Genomic DNA, 20,740 nt, shown 5'->3' with positions numbered 1-20,740 from the left:
GTCGTGTAATCTGCGCGGAGCCGTTGTTGCTCAACGCCCATGCGCAGTAGATACCATCTGCGTGCCCTTCCGGTGACAACAGAGCTGTCCCAAATAGCTGCAGCTACCATGTGTTGTCAAGTTACTACCATGTGTTGTCAAGTTATTGTTATAAGGACCCCAGTCCAAGCTACAACAGTCTGCATTCCCTTAACAATTGTTTGTATTGAGCCGTATTGTATTGTACCCATTATGCAATATGTTAAATAAAGTTTACATCCATTCATTCTGCTAGCATTACCGATTGCATGAGCAGCTGGCTAACGTGAGCTAGCGTTAGCTATCAGACCCTGTTAGCTCAAGCTCCTCTTTCAATCTTAACAAGCATTAAACAAAATGGCCCAGTCATCTATTCACTTTTGTTTAATACATGAGGCGTTGTCTCTAATGTTATCTAGCTACTGATAGCTCCCGATATCATCAGTTTGGTGCTGGCTGGTTAACGTGAGCTAGCGTTAGCTGCTAGCCACAATGCTATACTGTTATACTGGCATATTCCATTCACGTTAGCATGTAGCTAACAATGTAGCTAACAACATCGCCGATCTTTTTTGAGACTAAACTATCCGCTCTTGGTGGTCACTTGTGTTGATGTTAGTTTTGTTTCATCAACAAATGAGAGGCAGAACACAGTGAATGTATCCGTTTTGTTTATTGCACTTTTATTACACTTTGCTGAAAAATAAGTGCTGCATAGGCATTTAAAGATGGCGGCTTGTTGATATTTTCTTTGCAGGAAGTGTATTGGCACATTCAAGTTCTGATTGGTTGAAAATTGCCTTCATGTTCGCCACCTACTGCCATCTACTGCTTTGGCATTGTACTACATCACTGTACTCAGGAGGCAAAACGAATGTCTAACTCTGCTGCCACTACGTTGCCACCTGGAAAAGCGAAACTAATCTGAAAAACGAAACGAAAACACCCTAGGTGTAACTTCAGCCTGATAGTATCCCAAAGTGGTTTTCCAGCGATTGTGGGTACATTTTAAGAACCGTTAGAACTATAACATTTGGATGTAAAACATCAAGCCAATACTCTTCCTCATTCAGAAAGACAGCCTTTCCGTTCACTGTTATGCCTTTTGATGACATTACAAAGGTAAAATACTGTAGCCTAAATTATCGTACCATAATTATATTAAAAGTATGGCTGTCAGTTTCACGTTAATTAGATTAATAAATTACACAGCAAATTATCGCATTATGAAAATTAACTCAATTTATTAAAAAACGAAAAAAAAAAAATTAAGCTAATTAATTCCATAAGAACGTAGAATACACATTTACAGACTTTTTTTTAATATGGCCCATTTGCATGTTCTTGGTATCCGATTCTAGGGACATCTATGGATCTCAGGGAATGTATTCCCAGTGTCAGAAATACCGTGTCTGTTACTAGGCTTGAGTAAATTGTAATGAACCAAATGAGAATATCAATACAAATTTTTTTTTATCTTTGACTGAATAACACCATGCTAAAATTGACCAGACCTGAAAAATCTAAGCAAATGAATAAATGGAAGATGATTAAACAGAAGGTTTTGTAGATACAGTACTAAATTGGACACATGCCATTTGAAATATGATTATAGAAGTCAAGTCAAGTCAAGAGTTTTATTTGTCACGGCATACAAGTATACAATGAAATGCGGGTGGTCTTGCCCGCAACGATGTGCAATACAGTGGTACAACATATAATAGAATCCAATAAAAACAACATTGTGCAATAACAGGTAACAGGTAACATGGTGTGACATCTCGGTATCTGTACATAGTTATTTACAGAGCATATAGGACATGCTAGGTAGCTTTGGTAGTGCAATACACTGTTACTGTTGCTATACTAATTTAAAGTGGCCTTTCCTTTTGGCAATAAGTGTGGGTGAGTGCGGCATGAGTGTGTGCCCGCTCATGTTAGTGTTAAAGTGGCTGCTAGTGCACAGCGTGCATGTCGTGTGTGTGCTCATGTGTGCTTGTGTGTGGATAGTTCAGTGTTCTGTGGCACTCAATGTTCATTGTTCAAGGCTCTGATGGCCTGGGGGAAGAAGCTGAGCCTAAGGGGGCTTTCACACTCAGCCTTTTGTATCGAATCACCGTCCCGGAGCACGGGGGGCAGTGTTCTCACTCACCACTTTTGGGGTGCGAGTCGGCGCTGAATCGTTTCACCCCCCGCTGAACGGGACCAGCTGGCAGAGGTGGTCTCGGGGTCGATCCCGGGAGAACGGGGGGTGTGGCTTTGCGAGCTTGTACCTTTTCACGGGCGTGGCGCCTGGTGCTGACATAACGTCATAAATGTTGTTTGCCATTGCTATGTCTATACATTTGTTCAATGCATTTATTTCTATTAGACCAGTGGTGCCCAACAAGTCGGCCGTGGTCGACCAGTAGATCGCTCAAAACGCTCAAAAGCGGACTCTACAACACCATCCATTCGTGATAAAATATAACTTCATATTTATTGGCAATTTGTTCATTTTATATCAACATCCAGAGTCCGCAGTCGTGTTAAGACATTCCCGTTTACATTTTCAGTCGACCAGTAGATCAATGACATTCAATATAATCGATGCGAGCATGTTGCATGACAGTAACGTTAGCGTTAGCCGTTAGCTTAGCGATATTGTTAACCCTGCAAAACGATCAAAAGCGGGCTCTACAACAGAGTTCCATTCGTGAGAAAAGGGGGGTGGGTTATATTGACAAGGCTTGACAACAGAGGTTCAAATATAGCTTCATATTTATTAGTTATTTGTATCTTTATATCAACTTCCATTCTCCAGTCTCCGTGTGAACACTTCCTGTGTTTACATTTCGAGCGTGACATCATCGACAATAGCCGGGGGGGTGTCGTGATTTGTAGCAGCAGCAGCAGCGCTCCTCTAGTGCAACAGCAATGAGCGAGTGCGAGAGGGATCTGTTTGGCAGTAGGCTGCTGTGTTATTAGCTGGCTTGCTAGGCTACTTATCCAAGCTACCGATATCCCTCCCTCCCTCCCATCCGTGCTTTTGCTCATCGACTACGGCAAGCTTACAAGCTCAAAACGCAAACCGTAAACAAAACCCAGAGCGCACCCAGAATGAAGTGTGTACACAAACTAGAGGGGGGAGAGGGGGGGGGGGGGGTTCGGATCAGATCTCGGCACGGGCGGAACGGAACGAAATAGAAACGAATAGAGTGAGTGAGAAAGGGCCCTAAGCCTCTCTGTCCTAGTAGCTGGGGTTCGCAGGCGTCTGCCTGACCTCAGCAGCTGGAACAGGCTGTTATTGGGGTGGTGGGGGTCTTTCATTATTCTGCAGGCTCTGGATTTGCACCTCTTGTTGTATAGAACCTGCAGGGGAGGTAGTGCAATACCCGTGGTACGCTCGGCAGAGCGCACCACTCTCTGTAGGGCCTTCTTGTCCTGTGCCGTGCTGTTTCCATACCAGGCAGTGATGTTTCCGGTCAAGATGCTCTCTACAGCTCCTGAGTAGAAGGACTGGAGTATCTTCCCCGATACTCTGAACTTCATTAACTGTCTCAGGTGGTAGAGGCGCTGCTTCGCCTTCTTTACTACTGTGTCTACGTGTGTTGACCATGTCAGATCCTCTGAGATGTGGACCCCCAGGTACTTAAAGCTGCTCACCCTGTCCACGGTAGCCCCGTTAATCCTCAGTGGTGTGTGTGTCTCCTGCTGTCCTCTCCTATAAGGCTATAATCCACGATCAGCTCCTTGGTTTTACCAATGTTCAGGAGCAGGCTGTTGTCCTGGCACCAGCGTTCCAGTACCTCAACCTCCTCCCGGTAGGCCTTCTTGTCGTTGTCCGAGATCAGCCCCACCACCACCGTGTCGTCTGCGAACTTCACTATGGAGTTGGAGCTGAACTTGGCCACACAATCGTGTGTGTAGAGTGAGTACAGCAGGGGGCTCAGAACACAGCCCTGGGGGGACCCGATGCTCAGTGTGATGGTGTTGGAGGTCTGACCCCCCACCCTGACCGCCTGGGGTCTTTCACTCAGAAAGTCCAGTACCCAGGCGCTCAGAGCGGAGCTCAGACCCAGCTCGATCAGCTTGTCCACCAGTCTGGTGGGGACTAGGGTGTTGAACGCTGAGCTGTAGTCAATGAACAACAGTCTCACATAGCCCCCCTTCTGACGGTCCAGGTGAGAGAGGGTGCTGTGCAGTACTTGGGAGACCGCGTCGTCAGTGGACCTGTTTGGCCTGTATGCAAATTGCATAGGGTCCATATCGCTGGGGAGAGAGGCACAAATGTGATCCTTGACCAGCCTCTCGAAACATTTCATGGCCACAGAGGTGAGTGCCACCGGTCTGTAGTCATTGAGACCTGCTGGGGAGGGTTACCAGAAACCCTCTCCCTCTCTCCATGAAAGGTAGAATACTGTAGCCTAAATTATTGTATTGTACCATAATTATATTAAAAGATGACAGGATGAAAGGGAGAATACTGTAGCCTAAATTCTTGTATTGTACCATAATTATAATAAAGCAGAGTGGTCATTTCCCTGCTTAAATCATTGACTGCCAATAACGAGTATATTCGTTGTTTGCGCCCATGCGTTGAACGCCAAAAACGAGTATATTCGTTTTCGGTTTGTTTATTAGACACTCTCCCGCACCTTGTGTATGGATGTAGTAACACTGATAACGATCTAATCCTGATAGGTGGCAATGTCGCCTACTTTTTCTTTTGACTATCAAGAAGGTGCGTTTTCACCAGACTGAGTGCATAATATGCATCAACATGAGCCCTTTGACCTGGAAATGTATAAGTGTCAAGCAACAAGCACAAACTGTGCATGCTTCACAAAAGACGCGATATCTCTCTTACTAGAAAATTAGCATGGATTTCTGGGAAACTGACCACTCTTTAGCCTGGGATTGCGCAGGGTTGAGCATTTCTGAAGCCGGTGGCATCACACTCACTTTGCGGCTCGGAATTCTGGTGTGATGTTGGTCCTTGTGCCTCGTTAAAAAAACATGTTTTAACATCCCAGCGTGAAGCTATAAAAAGTATTGTGGGCGTCATCCGACAGTACTCTTAAGCAAAAACTTTACTGAATAAAGTTAAATACAATAATATGCGTCTTCACTTTTGAGTAGAAGAGGAAGGAATCTAATTGGCCCCCGCACGTAGACCAGATTCTGATGTTAACCCGTACTTATTAACCTGTGATTAATTGGCAATGGAAAATGAACAAGGCCATGGAACAGAAGAACGATGGTCCTGGTGTTTTTCCACATTTAATTGGGTCTTACAGTTTGTGGTCCCGGTTCAAGACAGCTCATTAAACTCCACTCTGGAAAAATAAACCTTCCTGTTCAGAAGACTAACATAATACAACTCATAAGCAAATAGATAAATACGGCGGAAGTAATTTCCTCTGTGTCCTCGAGGACAGATCTTGCTAAAAGAGAAAAAGGGTCTCGATCAGGCAAAATGTGAAGACGTGAATGCAACAGTAACAACACTTGCATTAATCTCCCAACGGGTCGAGCTGAATGGCAAAGTGACGACTGAAGGCGGTCTATTGTGAATGGTTTCACCGCGGCTGGTGCAGTACATTGTTGTGTCACCTCCTCTGACTCATCTAGTAATCTAAGCACTAAAATGAGGACGTAAGGAGGGAAGGGGGGGCATTTTATAACGTCAGAGGGCAAAAGTGCCAAGACAAAGTAGGTTGACGAAGAAACAAAACACAATTAGAAAGTGATGTGTTATTCATTAGAAGTACTGCTGGACCTCGGACTCCATAAAGATTGAAAGGACATTTTGCACTCTAAATTTAATCTAAACCTCAAACACATTTGTCAAGGTGCAACAATTAATTGCCTGTCGCAGTCTGTGTTTAATTAAATAAGCTCAAGCAAACTATGCTGGTAAAGGTTGCAGTAAAACCTATGGGAAAACCATGGAAAATAAGTCTATGCCAATCAAAAAAAAATTGTGTGTGTTATCATGACCGTCATAAGACACTGTTGCCCGTGACTTGATTCAACCAAGAACGTGTGTGTGTTCACCAGCCTTCATCTGAGGGTGTGTACGTGTTTGTAAATGTTGTTGACACTAGCAGCATGCTGCAATTAGCCAGATCAGAGACAATGACATATTGAGTGCTGTTAGCACCTTCTGTTAGCTAGCCGGCAAAGCTCTCTTTAGGCCACAACAACTGATACAGCTACCATCCAATACATCATTACAGACTGTACAAACAGTGAAGCAAGTGCATACTCGAGACCAATTCAACATCAAAGGCACCGGAATAATATTCCCTATATGAGAATTATATCAAAGAGCCTATTTAGCCTTGTTGGGCTTTTGGGGAAATTATACTAGAGTACTCCTGATAATTTACAATAATAATTTAAAGTAACAACAAAATGTTCTTATTATTGTGTAATGTTGTCATGTAGCTATTTCCACCAAGGCGGTTATGTTTTCTCCCCCCCCTTTTTTCTGTCTCTTCGTCCGTCTGTCAACAAGACATCTCGGAAAGTAACAGTCGGATTGCCATTCTGTACATTTTGCTGTGAACAGTCATGACATTGATTAATTCTGATGCTCCAAAACTTTAAGTTTCTATTTATTAGGATTAACTTTAAAACTGTGTTTTTTTGCTTTTGTAACGGCTGCATTCTTTAGAGTGGATGGAGAAAAATGAGAGTTCCTCTGAGAAAAGATATGGGGCACAGTCAGCCCAGTTTAGTTTTACATTGATGATGGTGAAAGTTATTTCTCAAAAGATAAATTTGAGCTTCTCTGCCAAAAGCCACAAGAACCTAGACTATATAAACCGAAGACATTTCATAGTCTAGAAAAGATGTCTCATACTACCAAGCCTCCTCCACTCAGCTGTGACCAGTCAGTCCAGTGTATGTGACGGTATTGTGATGTTCATAGATATCGTGATCCGTGATGTTCATCATCTGTGGAGATGCCAGAGTGACTCACAGACTGACTGACTGACTGGGCTACTGTGGCAGCCAGCCCACCGAGCACAGAAACCTCTGATACAATCAATTACTCCTCCAGAGCGCCATCTGTGTGTCACAGACAAACATACTAACCAAACACATGTAGGAGCCAAAAGATGAAGGTTTAGATCAGTTGAGCATGATTTTGACAAAACAAAACGTTTTATATGCTGAAAAGTAAAAATGTTAAACCTAAAAACCAAGTTGTGTGTGTGTGTGTGTGTGTGTGTGTGTGTGTGTGTGTGTGTGTGTGTGTGTGTGTGTGTGTGTGTGTGTGTGTGTGTGTGTGTGTGTGTGTGTGTGTGTGTGTGTGTGTGTGTGTGTGTGTGTGTGTGTGTGTGTGTGTGTGTGTGTGTGTGTGTGTGTGTGTGTGTGTGTGTGTGTGTGTGTGTGTGTGTGTGTGTGTGTGTGTGTGTGTGTGTGTGTGTGCGCGTGCGTGCGTGCATGCGCCAGCATGGCCTGGAGCCTTCCTACATCCTCCTCCTGCAGAGATAAGACCCAGTCTGCTGTCTGGCCTCCGGCCACATCAGATCGGACATAAAACAAGTGTACTAAAGACACACCGGAGACAGACAGACACTGGGAAGTCCACTGACTATTCTATAACACTACTGGTCATCAGGCCCAGACTGTTTGTCTGCCGTCTGGTCTGCCATTGTCCCCCACCCTGCTACCCAACCCTGACATGACGGCTAATCACGCTGGATAAATCAGCCAGAGCTCCTCTCTGGGTCTTAGGCAAGGATAGAGGTGGCTTGGGCTAGGGGGGGGGACAGAGTGAGTCAAAGAGTGGAAGGAGGATTATGGGAAGGAGGTGACGAGCAAAAAGGTAGAAAGAGAGACAGAGTGACAAAGAGAGATGGGAACGGGAGGACAGAGGTGTGGAGAGGGACTTCATTAGCTGTATTTCTTACTTCAGGTGAAACATGTTTGGCAACAAATAACATCTAGACATCAGATGAAAAAAAGAGGAGGGGGGGGGGGGGTCCATAAGTCTTAGGACAATGACAAGTCATAATGCATTGGCTGTATCTGTACGCCAGCACATTAGATTAGAAATCCCTGATGGTTGAAATGGGAGCATGTCTATGTTCCCCGGGTCCTATGTACCCCGGGTTCTATGTTCCCCGCTTTGATTGATTGATTGAACATTTTAGAACATTTTAGACCAACAGCCCTGATTCCAAACTCTAACCTTAACCAGTTCGAAAGAGGGCCTAAGCTTAACCGTTCGAAACAAGGCGGACATTAATAATTAATAAAATTATAAAAATTTATAAAATGTTCAATCTATTAATCAATCAAAGCGGGGAACATAGAACCCGGGGAACATAGGACCCGGGGAACATAGGGATGATCCCGTTGAAATAAACTATAAATCATCACCTTCCAGTCACAAAGCACAGATACTGTAGGTGCAATTTCAGTGACTTTCCTGTCCCCATTTCTCCATTGAATTCCATAGTCAAATTGGAAGACAATAAGTCACTGAAATTGCACCTATCTGTACTTTCTCTTATAGTTAACAGGTCAACTGATCTGTTCCGTTCAAATATTGACGGGCAGTGGTCTCTGCTTTGTTAGCAGGATAAAATAACTTCATGAAATGACCACAGAAAGGGGAATGCCAATGACCCAGGACAGCACAGTCAGTATTTGTGAACACACGCCACTCTCTCCTGAAGCTAGGAATCAGAGAGAGATAACCTTCCAATATGTGATGTCACTGGGATGTAAAATATGGGGCTGCTCCATAGACAATGGATGGGGCTCGGACTTTGTGAGGCCATACTTGATTGATTGATTGATTGATTGATTGAAAACAAACAGATTGCAGAATGGGTACAATACAGTACGGCTCAATACACACAATTGTTAAGGGTGTGCAGACCAGAGAAAGACTTTCGTCTTGTTTACATCAGGGTCCCCCATTTTCAATTCATAATGACATACGCAACATACAAATATACATCTTGACATTTCTGACATACAGGTACTCAGGTACTGTTAGATTTGTGACATACAAGATATGCAAATATACAGTACTGTTATCCTAACAGAAAATCCCAACCGAAAATATATACATACAAGGGGGAGGAAACATTAGGAGGGGGTGGGTGGGTGGGTTTGTACATTTACGGGGGCCATACAGATATATATCATGACATTTATGACAATACATGACATATAGGTATACAGTACTGTTACATTTGTGACATACAAGATATGCAAATATACAGTACTGTTAAACAGAGATCCCAACAGATAATATATACATCCGAGGGGGAGGAAACTGTACATACAATGTTTGTGTGAGCTCTTACACCCAAAGGAGAATTATATTATAGCATTAAAGGTCTGAACCAGGGTTAAAACCTCATTTGGGTGTTAACACTTTGGATGCGTTTGGTCGTTAGTTCATGCCGACCTTTGAATGCCACCAACGCTATATAGCGTTTGTTTGTCGTATTTTTTTTTATTGGCGATTTGAATTCATATTTCATCAATCGAGCCTCAGGTTAGTGTTGCAGACTCTCTCTCTGAGCTTAATTGGGAAGATACCGCCTCCTATCGTCTCTCCCTGTGTAACTGCACCCCATTAGTTTAGACTGATGGGGGGGGGGGGGGGGGCGGGCCGCGTGTTGCTTATTAACAGCGGAAGAGTGCAAAAATGCTTCCGCATTCGTCACCGCACGCCACTACGGTAATGCGCCTTTCCTTTTCCTTCGCCCAGGTGCACCGGCGTGCTCGCGAGGTGCTCGCGCCGCGCTCGCATGCGCATGAGATCCCCGCTTGGTTCGACACATTAACACGCTTTGGTTCAATTTAATCACGCTTTGGTTCATATTAATCACCATACACGTGATGGACGCAGCAGGCGATCACTCCTACTGTTATTCAGCTGCGCCGAGGTACATGATTGATTGATTGATTGATTGAGCACTACTGAGCTAACATGAAGCTAACTACTGAGCTAACATACAAGACATTATCGCCTAAGCCAAGCTGCACTTTAACATAAGTCTGGGTTGTTTTTATTTCCGTTAGCGGTGCCACTCTGCAGTAAACAGACATACATGGGTCAGTAACATGGGTCTAGAACCCACCTCACCCCTGCCCACTTTGACAACCTAGGATGGCTTAGAGTAGACGACAGAGGCGTAGTACATTTTCCTTTTTGAAAATCATCTGACATGAAGATGGAACACATTTTTGTTGCTAATATTATTTATATTACTGGTAGTTCATACAAGACATTATCCTCTAAGCCAAGCTGCACTTTAACATAGGCCTTTCTTTGTAAAATGTGTCATAATGTAGCATTTGTGTGTGTAACGTACACTGTAAAAAATAAATGTTTTTTCACAGGAAATTCACTATTATTTTACAGATTACTTTTGTTTTTCTACTTTAAGTGTAAATGCCATACAAATATAGTAAATTACCTTTTATCAAAATATTAACCATTAAATAAAGGTTGTAATTCCTTCATAGTTAAAGACAGTAGAGGTTATACTTTATTATCTAAAGATGGTAAGTTAGAGTGCTGTGTTCACGCAGTTAAAGACAGTAGAGGTTATACTTTATTATCTAAAGATGGTAAGTTAGAGTGCTGTGTTCACTCAGTTAAATACAGTAGAGGTTGAGTACTTCATTATCTAAAGATGGTAAGTTAGAGTGTTGTGTTCACTCATAGTTAAATACAGTAGAGGTTGAGTACTTCATTATCTAAAGATGGTAAGTTAGAGTGTTGTGTTCACTCAGTTAAATACAGTAGAGGTTGAGTACTTCATTATCTAAAGATGGTAAGTTAGAGTGTTGTGTTCACTCATAGTTAAATACAGTAGAGGTTGAGTACTTCATTATCTAAAGATGGTAAGTTAGAGTGTTGTGTTCACTCATAGTTAAATACAGTAGAGGTTGAGTACTTCACTATCTAAACATGGTAAGTTAGAGTGTTGTGTTCAGTCAGACAGTAGACAATAAATGTTTTTTCACAGGAAATTCACTATTATTTTACAGATTACTTTTGTTTTTCTACTTTAAGTGTAAATGCCATACAAATATAGTAAATTACCTTTTATCAAAATATTAACCATTAAATAAAGGTTGTAATTCCTTCATAGTTAAATACAGTAGAGGTTGAGTACTTCATTATCTAAAGATGGTAAGTTAGAGTGTTGTGTTCACTCAGTTAAATACAGTAGAGGTTGAGTACTTCATTATCTAAAGATGGTAAGTTAGAGTGTTGTGTTCACTCATAGTTAAATACAGTAGAGGTTGAGTACTTCATTATCTAAAGATGGTAAGTTAGAGTGTTGTGTTCACTCAGTTAAATACAGTAGAGGTTGAGTACTTCATTATCTAAAGATGGTAAGTTAGAGTGTTGTGTTCACTCATAGTTAAATACAGTAGAGGTTGAGTACTTCATTATCTAAAGATGGTAAGTTAGAGTGTTGTGTTCACTCATAGTTAAATACAGTAGAGGTTGAGTACTTCATTATCTAAACATGGTAAGTTAGAGTGTTGTGTTCAGTCAGACAGTAGACAAGTAGAGGTTGAGTACTTTATTATCTAAACATGGTGAGTTAGAGTGTTGTGTTCATTCATAGTTAAAGACAGCCGAGGTTGAGTAGTTTCTTCTGATATCACTTTCAAACTCCAAGTGATTTAGATCCAAAACATTTTCTAACAATACATGTATATTCCATAGTAAAGTACACGTTAACGTTACAATGTGTTGTGTTCACAACACTGTTTAGTCTGTGACGACGCGTCGCGATAATATACATGTATATTCCATAGTAAAGTACACGTTAACGTTACAATGTGTTGTGTTCACAACACTGTTTAGTCTGTGACGACGCGTCACGATAATATACATGTATATTCCATAGTAAAGTACACGTTAACGTTACAATGTGTTGTGTTCACAACACTGTTTAGTCTGTGACGACGCGTCGCGATAATATACATGTATATTCCATAGTAAAGTACACGTTAACGTTACAATTAGGGATGTCCGATATTATCGGCCGACCGATATTATCGGCCGATATCGGCAGTAAAATGTGATATCGGAAAATATCGGTATCGGTTTAAAAAAAATAAAAAACAATAACAATATTTGTTATATATATATCCAGTGAAATTATTAGTTACCTGAAATTATTCCGTTTTTTGGACGGGGAAACCCTGCATATATCGGTATCGGTTGATATCGGTTGATATCGGTATCGGAAATTAAGAGTTGGACAATATCGGAATATCGGTATCGGTAAAAAAGCCAATATCGAGCATCCCTAGTTACAATGTGTTGTGTTCACAACACTGTTTAGTCTGACGACGCGTCGCGATAATATACATGTATATTCCATAGTAAAGTACACGTTAACGTTATAATGTTGCGTTGTGTTCACTCATAGTTAAAGACAGCCGAGGTTCCAAGTGATTCGTTGCAATGTACGCGGAAATGCCATATGCATTTGTCTGAGCGGCGTGAAAGGAAAGGCGCATTACCGTAGTGGCGTGCGGTGACGAATGCGGAAGCATTTTTGCACTCTTCCGCTGTTAATAAGCAGCGGGCGGGCCAGCCACCTCATGTTACTTTTCCGTCAAGCCAACTGAAGAGACCAAGTGATCGCCGGCCCGGAAACCACGTGGAATATATATTTACAGTACCCAATGCTGAATCAATAAACGTAATCGATATTTGGAATGGCGATCAGGAATTGGAATAATCTTTTTGGAGAACATCTGATCTGAGGTAAGGAATCTATTTTACCAGTCTTGGGGTAATCAGAGCTTTTTTCACAGATATATCAACGTGTCCCATATGTGTGTGTGTGTGTGTGTGTGTGTGTGTGTGTGTGTGCCGCTGATCAGGAAATGAGAGAATCGATATTTCAGCCCGCTTCTATAGCGTGCATAAGTACACATATACTATCGATAATCTAGCGTTTATTTGAAAACTATTCATAAATAGGCCAAAAAATTACAACGTTTTTGTGTATTCCAGAATATTCCAGTAAAGGGCGATTATCACAGAATCCATATATTTTCCTGAAAAACAAGGGCTTTTCAAAATGCTATAAAACGGAAATGAACCGATTAAAAAACAATCCGTTTCGACAATGTTGACTGCAAACAAGTCATTGATAAACGACGGGCAGATTAGACACAAGAGATTAGGGCTGGGCGATATGGCCTAAATATGATATCACAATATTTTCTGACCTTTCGGCGATACACGATACGCATCACGATGTTTTTCTTTTTTTCCCCAAACAATTCATTATGAGGCTTACCAAGACAGTATTTGAGTTTGCAAGCTAACATTAAAGACAAAATAAAATACCCATGCATTTAGCATTTTTATATTATATATTAGATTTAGATTATTGGATTATTAGATTATATATTGCATATATTTAGCAATGAGATATTATATGATTTATATATGAAATATGATGAATTGAAAATGGGGGACCCTGATGTAAACAAGACGAAAGTCTTTCTCTGGTCTGAATCCTCCAGTCCACTGTTGACTGTTGTTGTATTGAGCTGTACTGTATTGTACCCATGCTGCAATCTGTTAACGTTTTCACTCATCAGACGGCAAACAGAATAATTTTGATTGACAGTCGCGTCTGCCAATTACGTCACATCGCTTGCACCCGCCCTGCTGTTCTTAGCACCAATCGGCAAGCGCGTATTCATTTTTTACTTCCGCCATTGGAGAGCTCAATGACAACAACAATGGCAGCGGTAGCTCGGCGCGGCCGACGTTTAGCTTTTAGCTCCGCAGAATGACTAAACGACTGGAGGCTAGGGATGGGTACCGAATTCGGTACTTTTGAGGTACCGAACCGAAACACGTCGGTACTACCGAGTATCGAATCAAGTGAGAAACCGAAAAAAAAATAAAAAAAAAATAAAAAAAAAATATTTTTTATAAAACATTTTTTTACTTTTTTTTTTTTTACTTTTTTCTTTTCATGTCAACGTTCACACGCACAATATATGCTTACCTAGGATTTGACTTGATTCAACAACAAAGCAGTCGGAGCAATGACAAGCCGAAAACTGTCGAAATTGTAGTTATTTGAAGTTTGGATTTTTTTTTTACGACTGAGGTAGGTAAATTTAATTTCTTGAGACTAAAGTACCGAAAAAAATGTACCGTTGGGTACCGGTATCGGTTCAAATGTGAAAGGTACCCATCCCTACTGGAGGCATAATGATTTTACTGCAACGGATGTTATAATAAAAGCCTTTCCATACATCTGTCTGATTGAAAACTTTATTAACAGACCGCAGAATGGGCACAACTGAGTCAGCACGGGCTGAGATATGAACGACTAATGCTTGCTATATCTAGGTCGACCTCGGACGTTGCTATGTAAATACGCTGATGTTATTGAAAGTGTAACTATATAACGTTAATGCCAAAAAACGAATGCCTTTGTTAATCATAAGTAGTAACTTTTGATGCACTAGTGTGTGTGTGGGGCGGCGCTGCAAAAGTGTCAACGTGTGGACCAGATTGACGCGACACAAGCCTCTTGGGCAAAACATCACGATATCCACGATACGTTTAAAAAGTGTATCGTTAATGAACTGTACCCGATATTTATATAATATCGTCATATCGCCCAGCCCTACAAGAGATTATGCGTTCACAATGCTATCATTGAAGTGGGTGGTGGCATTTAACCACGTTTTACCATGTTCACCAGTGGTAATCAAAGTGTTAACACATTGATGGCCATTTGGATGAGTCTAAAATCACTGTAGACGGCCAGCATATGTAAACAGACTTGCACAGTCCGTGGGGCTGTTTGTAGAGCTAAATCTATACTTTATAGTATTGCTATCTGTCCATTCTCATTGTCAATTGAGACCATAAACCGTCCCTTCAAAATGGCTTAAAGAAATCATTTTCTCATCAATACGTTCTCATTTTATAGCGTCTTGAATATAAGCGTTATACAGGATTTGGTCTAGTATATTTCCTGGAAAGCTGGATAAGGGCTAATAGCTACTAACGTTATATCTAGGGATGGGTACCTTTCACATTTGAACCGATACCCAACGGTACCTTTTTTCTGTACTTTAGTCTCAAGAAATTTAATTTACCTACCTCAGTCGTAAAAAAAAAAATCCAAACTTCAAATAACTACAATTTCGACAGTTTTCGGCTTGTCATTGCTCCGACTGCTTTGTTGTTGAATCAAGTCAAATCCTAGGTAAGCATATATTGTGCGTGTGAACGTTGACATGAAAAAAAAAAGAGTAAAAAAAAAAAAAAAAAAAAGTAAAAAAATATATATATATAAAATATATATATATATATTTTTTTCTGTTTCTCACTTGATTCGATACTCGGTAGTACCGACGTGTTTCGGTTCGGTGCCTCAAAAGTACCGAATTCGGTACCCATCCCTAGTTATATCCAATGGCATTTCGGTTATACAGAAGCTACAGTTAAAACTCAAACTGCATATGATCGGTACGATCCTCAAGCATGAATGCATGAAAGGGGGGGGGGGGGGGGGGGGGTGGGGGACGTCGTTTCTGATTATTGATGACCAATAACCGTGTTCGTCTCAGTAGCCACATACGCTGATCGGCTGGTTGAGTATCATAAAAAGGCCTGATCAGCATGTAATTTACGTGAAAAAGATCTTACCATGAGCCGGTTGGATCCCAGTTATCGATCCATCTGGTAGATCGATATGTCCATTGGCTGATGATATATTCCCTTACTGCACACTGAAATCCGCGATCCAAAAGGTATTCCGTGCAACAGGCTATAGGGATCGCTTCAGGTGAGTAGAAAAACTACATTGGAAATCCAGAAAAAAAAAGACAACTTCTGCCACAGGGAACACTGCATTATCAATACAGCGCCCCTAAGAGGATCTGGCCGGTAATGCACTTTTTCAAATTCAAAGAGTAGGGTACATCTGCAGTGCAGCTCGGCAACCTTGAATAGGTTATTAAAATGGAATAAAAGCCTAAACAACCTTGCCACGGAGATATCCGTGGTTGGTCCTTTAAGCATGGATTCGAACCACGGATATTCGTCCCCAATGTGTTAAGAGCTCATGCCACCTATTTATGGTCAGAGCCCCATTCATTGTCTATGGAGCAGCCCCAGATTTTACATCCCAGTGACATCGACTGGAAGGTTCTGGAGGGTTCTCCCTCTGATTTCTAGCTTCAGGAAAAAGTGGTGCATGTTCACAAATACTGACTCAACTGTTCTGGGGCACAGAAAGAACATCATATTATGTGAATTCTTAAAATGGGTGGCATTCCCCTAAAGACTAACCTCAAAATAATAATATTTCTGTTTTATTATTATTTTATTTTCCATTCAAATCACCTTGTAACTTTTTGCTGCCATGGAATAAACTGCCAAAACTGTAAAATGGACCCTACATGGTTTGCAAGCTTGACTAATGAACTAATTAGCCGACATGGATAGATTACTCAAAACTATGTTTTTATTTAACTATACCTGCTGGAGTATGAAGCTAATTATTTTACCATTTTCCATTCACTCGCATGAAATGGTTAGCATTAGCTTTGCGCTAGTTGAGCTAATTAGCTATCGGCGCCATGACATAGATTTGGGTGGTGTAACCCCAGTCTGCTAGTTAGTTTAATAGTAGCTTTCAAACCATGTTAGTCTAATTTTATTTCTTAATCTAGCCACTTTGAAAAAGCAAAGAAAAGTGCAGTGCATTGTTTTCCCATGGGAGAGACATTTTTGTGGACATTTATCAGCTTGGAGAGATAGCTTAGACTAGAGATCAATCATCTTTCGCCTACATATGATTGGTGCATGAGATGATGTGGAATTTAATTATGTCATTCAACAGCTTCATGGCTAACTGCAACCCGGTAACAGGGAAGGGAGAGAGACTTGTTCTAAAGAGTTACATGGCTATGTCAAAGACTGTGTTCTCCTTTTTAGGGGTTTACTATATGCACATTAGATCCCAAATGACATTGGAATAATCACAGATTTACCATGGCGGGGGTTTTAAGGGTTGCAGACTTCAGGCAGTCATTGATTGCAAAGGATCTGCAAACAACATTAAATATGATGACTTTATATGTATATAAAATGCTACACAGTTAATCTAAAATGTGTCACTGTCCTAAGACTTATGGACTGCACTGTAGTGTTTTAAATCCCATTTATTAGGGGCCCAGCACTGAAGGCGCGAAGCACCTATTGTAATTAATATTCTGCCTGATTAAATTAAGTAAATTAAGTTTTAGTTGGTACCACAATCCTATCTGGCTTAGGGCTCAAAAACACAATATATTGCATAGCTAATCAACACAAATGCCTCGTCTCCATTAGCTATGTTCAGCTTGGCTGGGGCTAGCCATGGCCTAATATGGTATGGTTGGGTTTGTGTCTCCACTGAATTTCTTGTAAACTCTCCGGTTGCTAGGCAACCTTTCAAAATTCACACCACCAACTGCGGTACACAAGCTAAACCATGATGATACAAACAGTCCCAGCCGGCTTTGGCCAGGTTATGAAAGGTGGCCGTCTCAGCCAAGGTCCAGCCATGTTTGGCCCGGTTCTAAAGACAATGGAGACGCTCACTCTGTGCCAGACAGGCCACAGCACAGCTAAACCCTGGTCAATGGAGACGAGATATAACTCAAGTTACTTTTCCCAATCGCATGGCCAGAATGGAGTAATCAAAGTGTTATCAAAAAGGGTGCGAGTACAGCTTGGTCACTCCTTTATGATCTGTTCTTTCAGGCTATGGTGAAAAACAGTGAGAGGAGATGTATACAGCCACGTTGTGGTGTTTCAACACCTCCTCTGCCCCGTGGCTGGTCCCTGGGGCCTGGGGGCCCACTCAGCTCAGACTGACCTGTGGGTGTGAAGCCCTGAGTGAACATGATGTCACTCTCCCCGTAGAACAGCTCGTCGTCCTCCTCCTCCTCCTCCCCCCCCTCCTCTCCGTAGCCATGCAGGTGCTCTAGGTAGGGCACCACGGTCATACTGCGCCACTGGTCCCTGCGGTCAGCGCTGGGGGGCATGGGCACGGGGGGCTCCGTGGCTGCGTGTCTCTTCCTCACCCAGCTGGAGGACGGGGAGGCACAGAGAGGGAGAAGAAGAAGACAGGGTTGATTTGGCACAGTGCTTCCCAACCTGTGTGGTCTGTCGTGGCCACTGAAAACACATAACGTAAGTTGCCGCAAGGAAACTATAAAAGAAGGAAGGGTCATTGCGCCATTATGTAGCGCCTCGTCATTTAAACAGGTTATTATTACCTTGGATGTCAGAATCATCTGCAATTAGTTGCATTGTTAACTAGCTAACATTTGATATATTGGTAGTGATGCACGATATATCGGCCGCCGATATAATATCGGCCGATATGGCCGTTTTTTTTACACATCGGTATCGGTCCGATATCAAGATAGGGCCGATATTTAAAAAAAAAAAAAAAAAAAAAAAAAAAAAAAAAAAAAATTATTTTTCTTTTTATTTTTTTTCTTCTTTTTACATGTTTTGGCCTTAAATAGTTTCAAAATATCAGTCATTTCTGAAAATAAGTTACAAAAGTAAAAAAAATTATGCGTTTTGGAAAATAGCTCTTTATTTGATTATCATAAAAAAGTGTTTTCTATACAGAGATATCGACATCGGTAAATATCGGTATCGGCCAGAACAGCAATATTAATATCGGTTATCGGTATCGGCCACAATTTTCACATCGGTGCATCACTATATATTGGTTAATGGTTAATGTATATTTCCTCAAGATAGTCGGTATATTTTGGATTTGAATACAGGCTTCAATAGAACTAGCACCAAGGTCTGACACCAAGCAATTCTGACGTGTTGACGCTTCCTTTTTTTTATAGTTTCCTTGGGATGCCAATTTGCGATCATCCTCAAACACGGTCAAGCATAGACGGGACAGAAGGATTTCTATTGTCCCTTTTCAAGCCATTACACTTGATTCATAATTGGAGGAGAGCTTTGGAATAAAGAATCTACATTATCTCCAAGGAGGGAGAAACAGCTATAGATTACAAACACTGTATTTGCATGGTTGAGAATGACTGGATTGGAAACCAGATTGTTTAAACAAATTCAATTACACCTCATAAAAGGTTCCGATGACAAATTCAAAGTTTGCTCACCCACAGCTGAAAACATATCAAACAGGTCTAAGAATAATGTACCGTAATCATATCACTCAGTTAATGATTTAATTTTATAAACGGCTCAATAGCATGTACAAAGAAAATGTGTCGACCGGCTGAAAAAACTCATTAGCAGATGAGAAAAGGTGACGAGACTCACAGCCCTACATGACACACAGTTAGGGCTGACCCCTATTAGTCAACTAATCGGTCGAAAGGAGCCGTAGTCGACTGCCAAATTTTTATCATTCTTTTCAAAAGAAAAGAGGCCTAGAAGCGTGGCTAACGCTAATGGCACACATACCAGAGGCGAACTGCCTAAGAAAACAGGCACAGAGGCACTGAAAGAGGATTTCACCCATCTAATGAACACACTAGACTAGACAAATATCAAGATGTATCCATCAGTGGACCAATTGCATGCTTTTGCAGAGGACAAGAAGCCTTCAGTCGACTCCTTCAGACATTAAGCACCCCCCACAGCCCAAATGGAATGATAAAAAATATATATATCGTTTTTTTTTTTGTCGACTAATAGTAGACTAACGGCAAATTTTGGCCAATCATAGTAGACTATCCAAATCCTTAGTCGGGGACAGCCCTACACACAGTACTGAGGAATATGGTACAAGGGTATGCGCTTGCATGCATGATCCAAGTGATAGAATGGGTGGTCGTGACTAGTGTCACGTCAATGAGGAGTGTGTGGGCGTCCTCTCTCTCTCTCTCTCTCTCTCTCTCTCACACACATATATATATATATACAAACACACACAGGAAGTGAGGCCCCTCTTAATTAGGTACTGATGGAAACAGCTGGCACCTCCCTAGAGTTCCACTCTCCAGTATGAATATTAAAGAGAGGTTCTCTGTCATCTATTAATATCACATTACTTTTCAAACTAAAAACATTCAGCACTGTACCTAAATTCTCCCTTCATTATTCATTATGGTCGATCATTTAGATTTTTATCTTCCATGAGTAAAAATCGATACACAAATTTAAAAATATCCATTTTCCTTTCTTCCGATTATGGTTTAAACGTTCTCATGATGTAATGAACCAAAAATCATTAGCTCACGAAATCTTACAGATTGCCAAGATTATCCAAGCAGAAAGACTAACACAATATAGGCTACAGATATACAAACTTTGTAATGTGAATCTTAAATGGCAAATCTAGAATCTAATCTAAATGCCTAAATAATCATGATGAATACAGAATACATTTTAAATCTGACCCGTGACCGCGAGAATCTAAATCAAATCAAGCAATTCCCAAAGATTCCCCACTCAGACCATTCATGCTTTAAAAAAAACATGTTCACTGAAGAAAATAGAGGTTGTTAGCCCAGGGCATCCGGAGTTACGTCACTCTTCTATTATCAGAACATCGTCCAAAAGGTCATACTTCCTACACATAGCCTATACAAATTGTGCAAATGCATTCAATGCATTATTTTTGCAGTGCTCGGTTTGTGAGAGTAAAAAAAAATTAAAAAGCCTGCATGCAATCGGTGAATATAGAACTCA

The 20,740-nt window shown here is 41.2% G+C and overlaps 1 protein-coding gene across 2 annotated transcripts in view; it reads right to left on the bottom strand.

Annotated features, from left to right (window-relative positions):
* The window catches only part of LOC311222688 (serine/threonine-protein kinase STK11-like), a 72,092-nt gene that overhangs the window by 26,716 nt on the left and 24,636 nt on the right, over positions 1-20,740 (bottom strand). For both annotated transcript variants that reach the window (XM_084307293.1, XM_084307292.1), the window contains exon 9: positions 17,922-18,133. In XM_084307293.1, the coding sequence (XP_084163419.1) occupies positions 17,922-18,133 (212 nt within the window). The remainder of the gene's footprint in view (positions 1-17,921; positions 18,134-20,740) is intronic.

The sequence above is a fragment of the Notolepis coatsorum genome (genome assembly GCF_963971535.1).
Source record: "Notolepis coatsorum genome assembly, chromosome: 2".
NCBI classification, from domain to species: Eukaryota; Metazoa; Chordata; class Actinopteri; order Aulopiformes; family Paralepididae; genus Notolepis; species Notolepis coatsorum.
The sequence above is the reverse complement of the archived record's forward strand: the minus strand, read 5'-3'. Positions and strand labels throughout refer to the sequence as shown.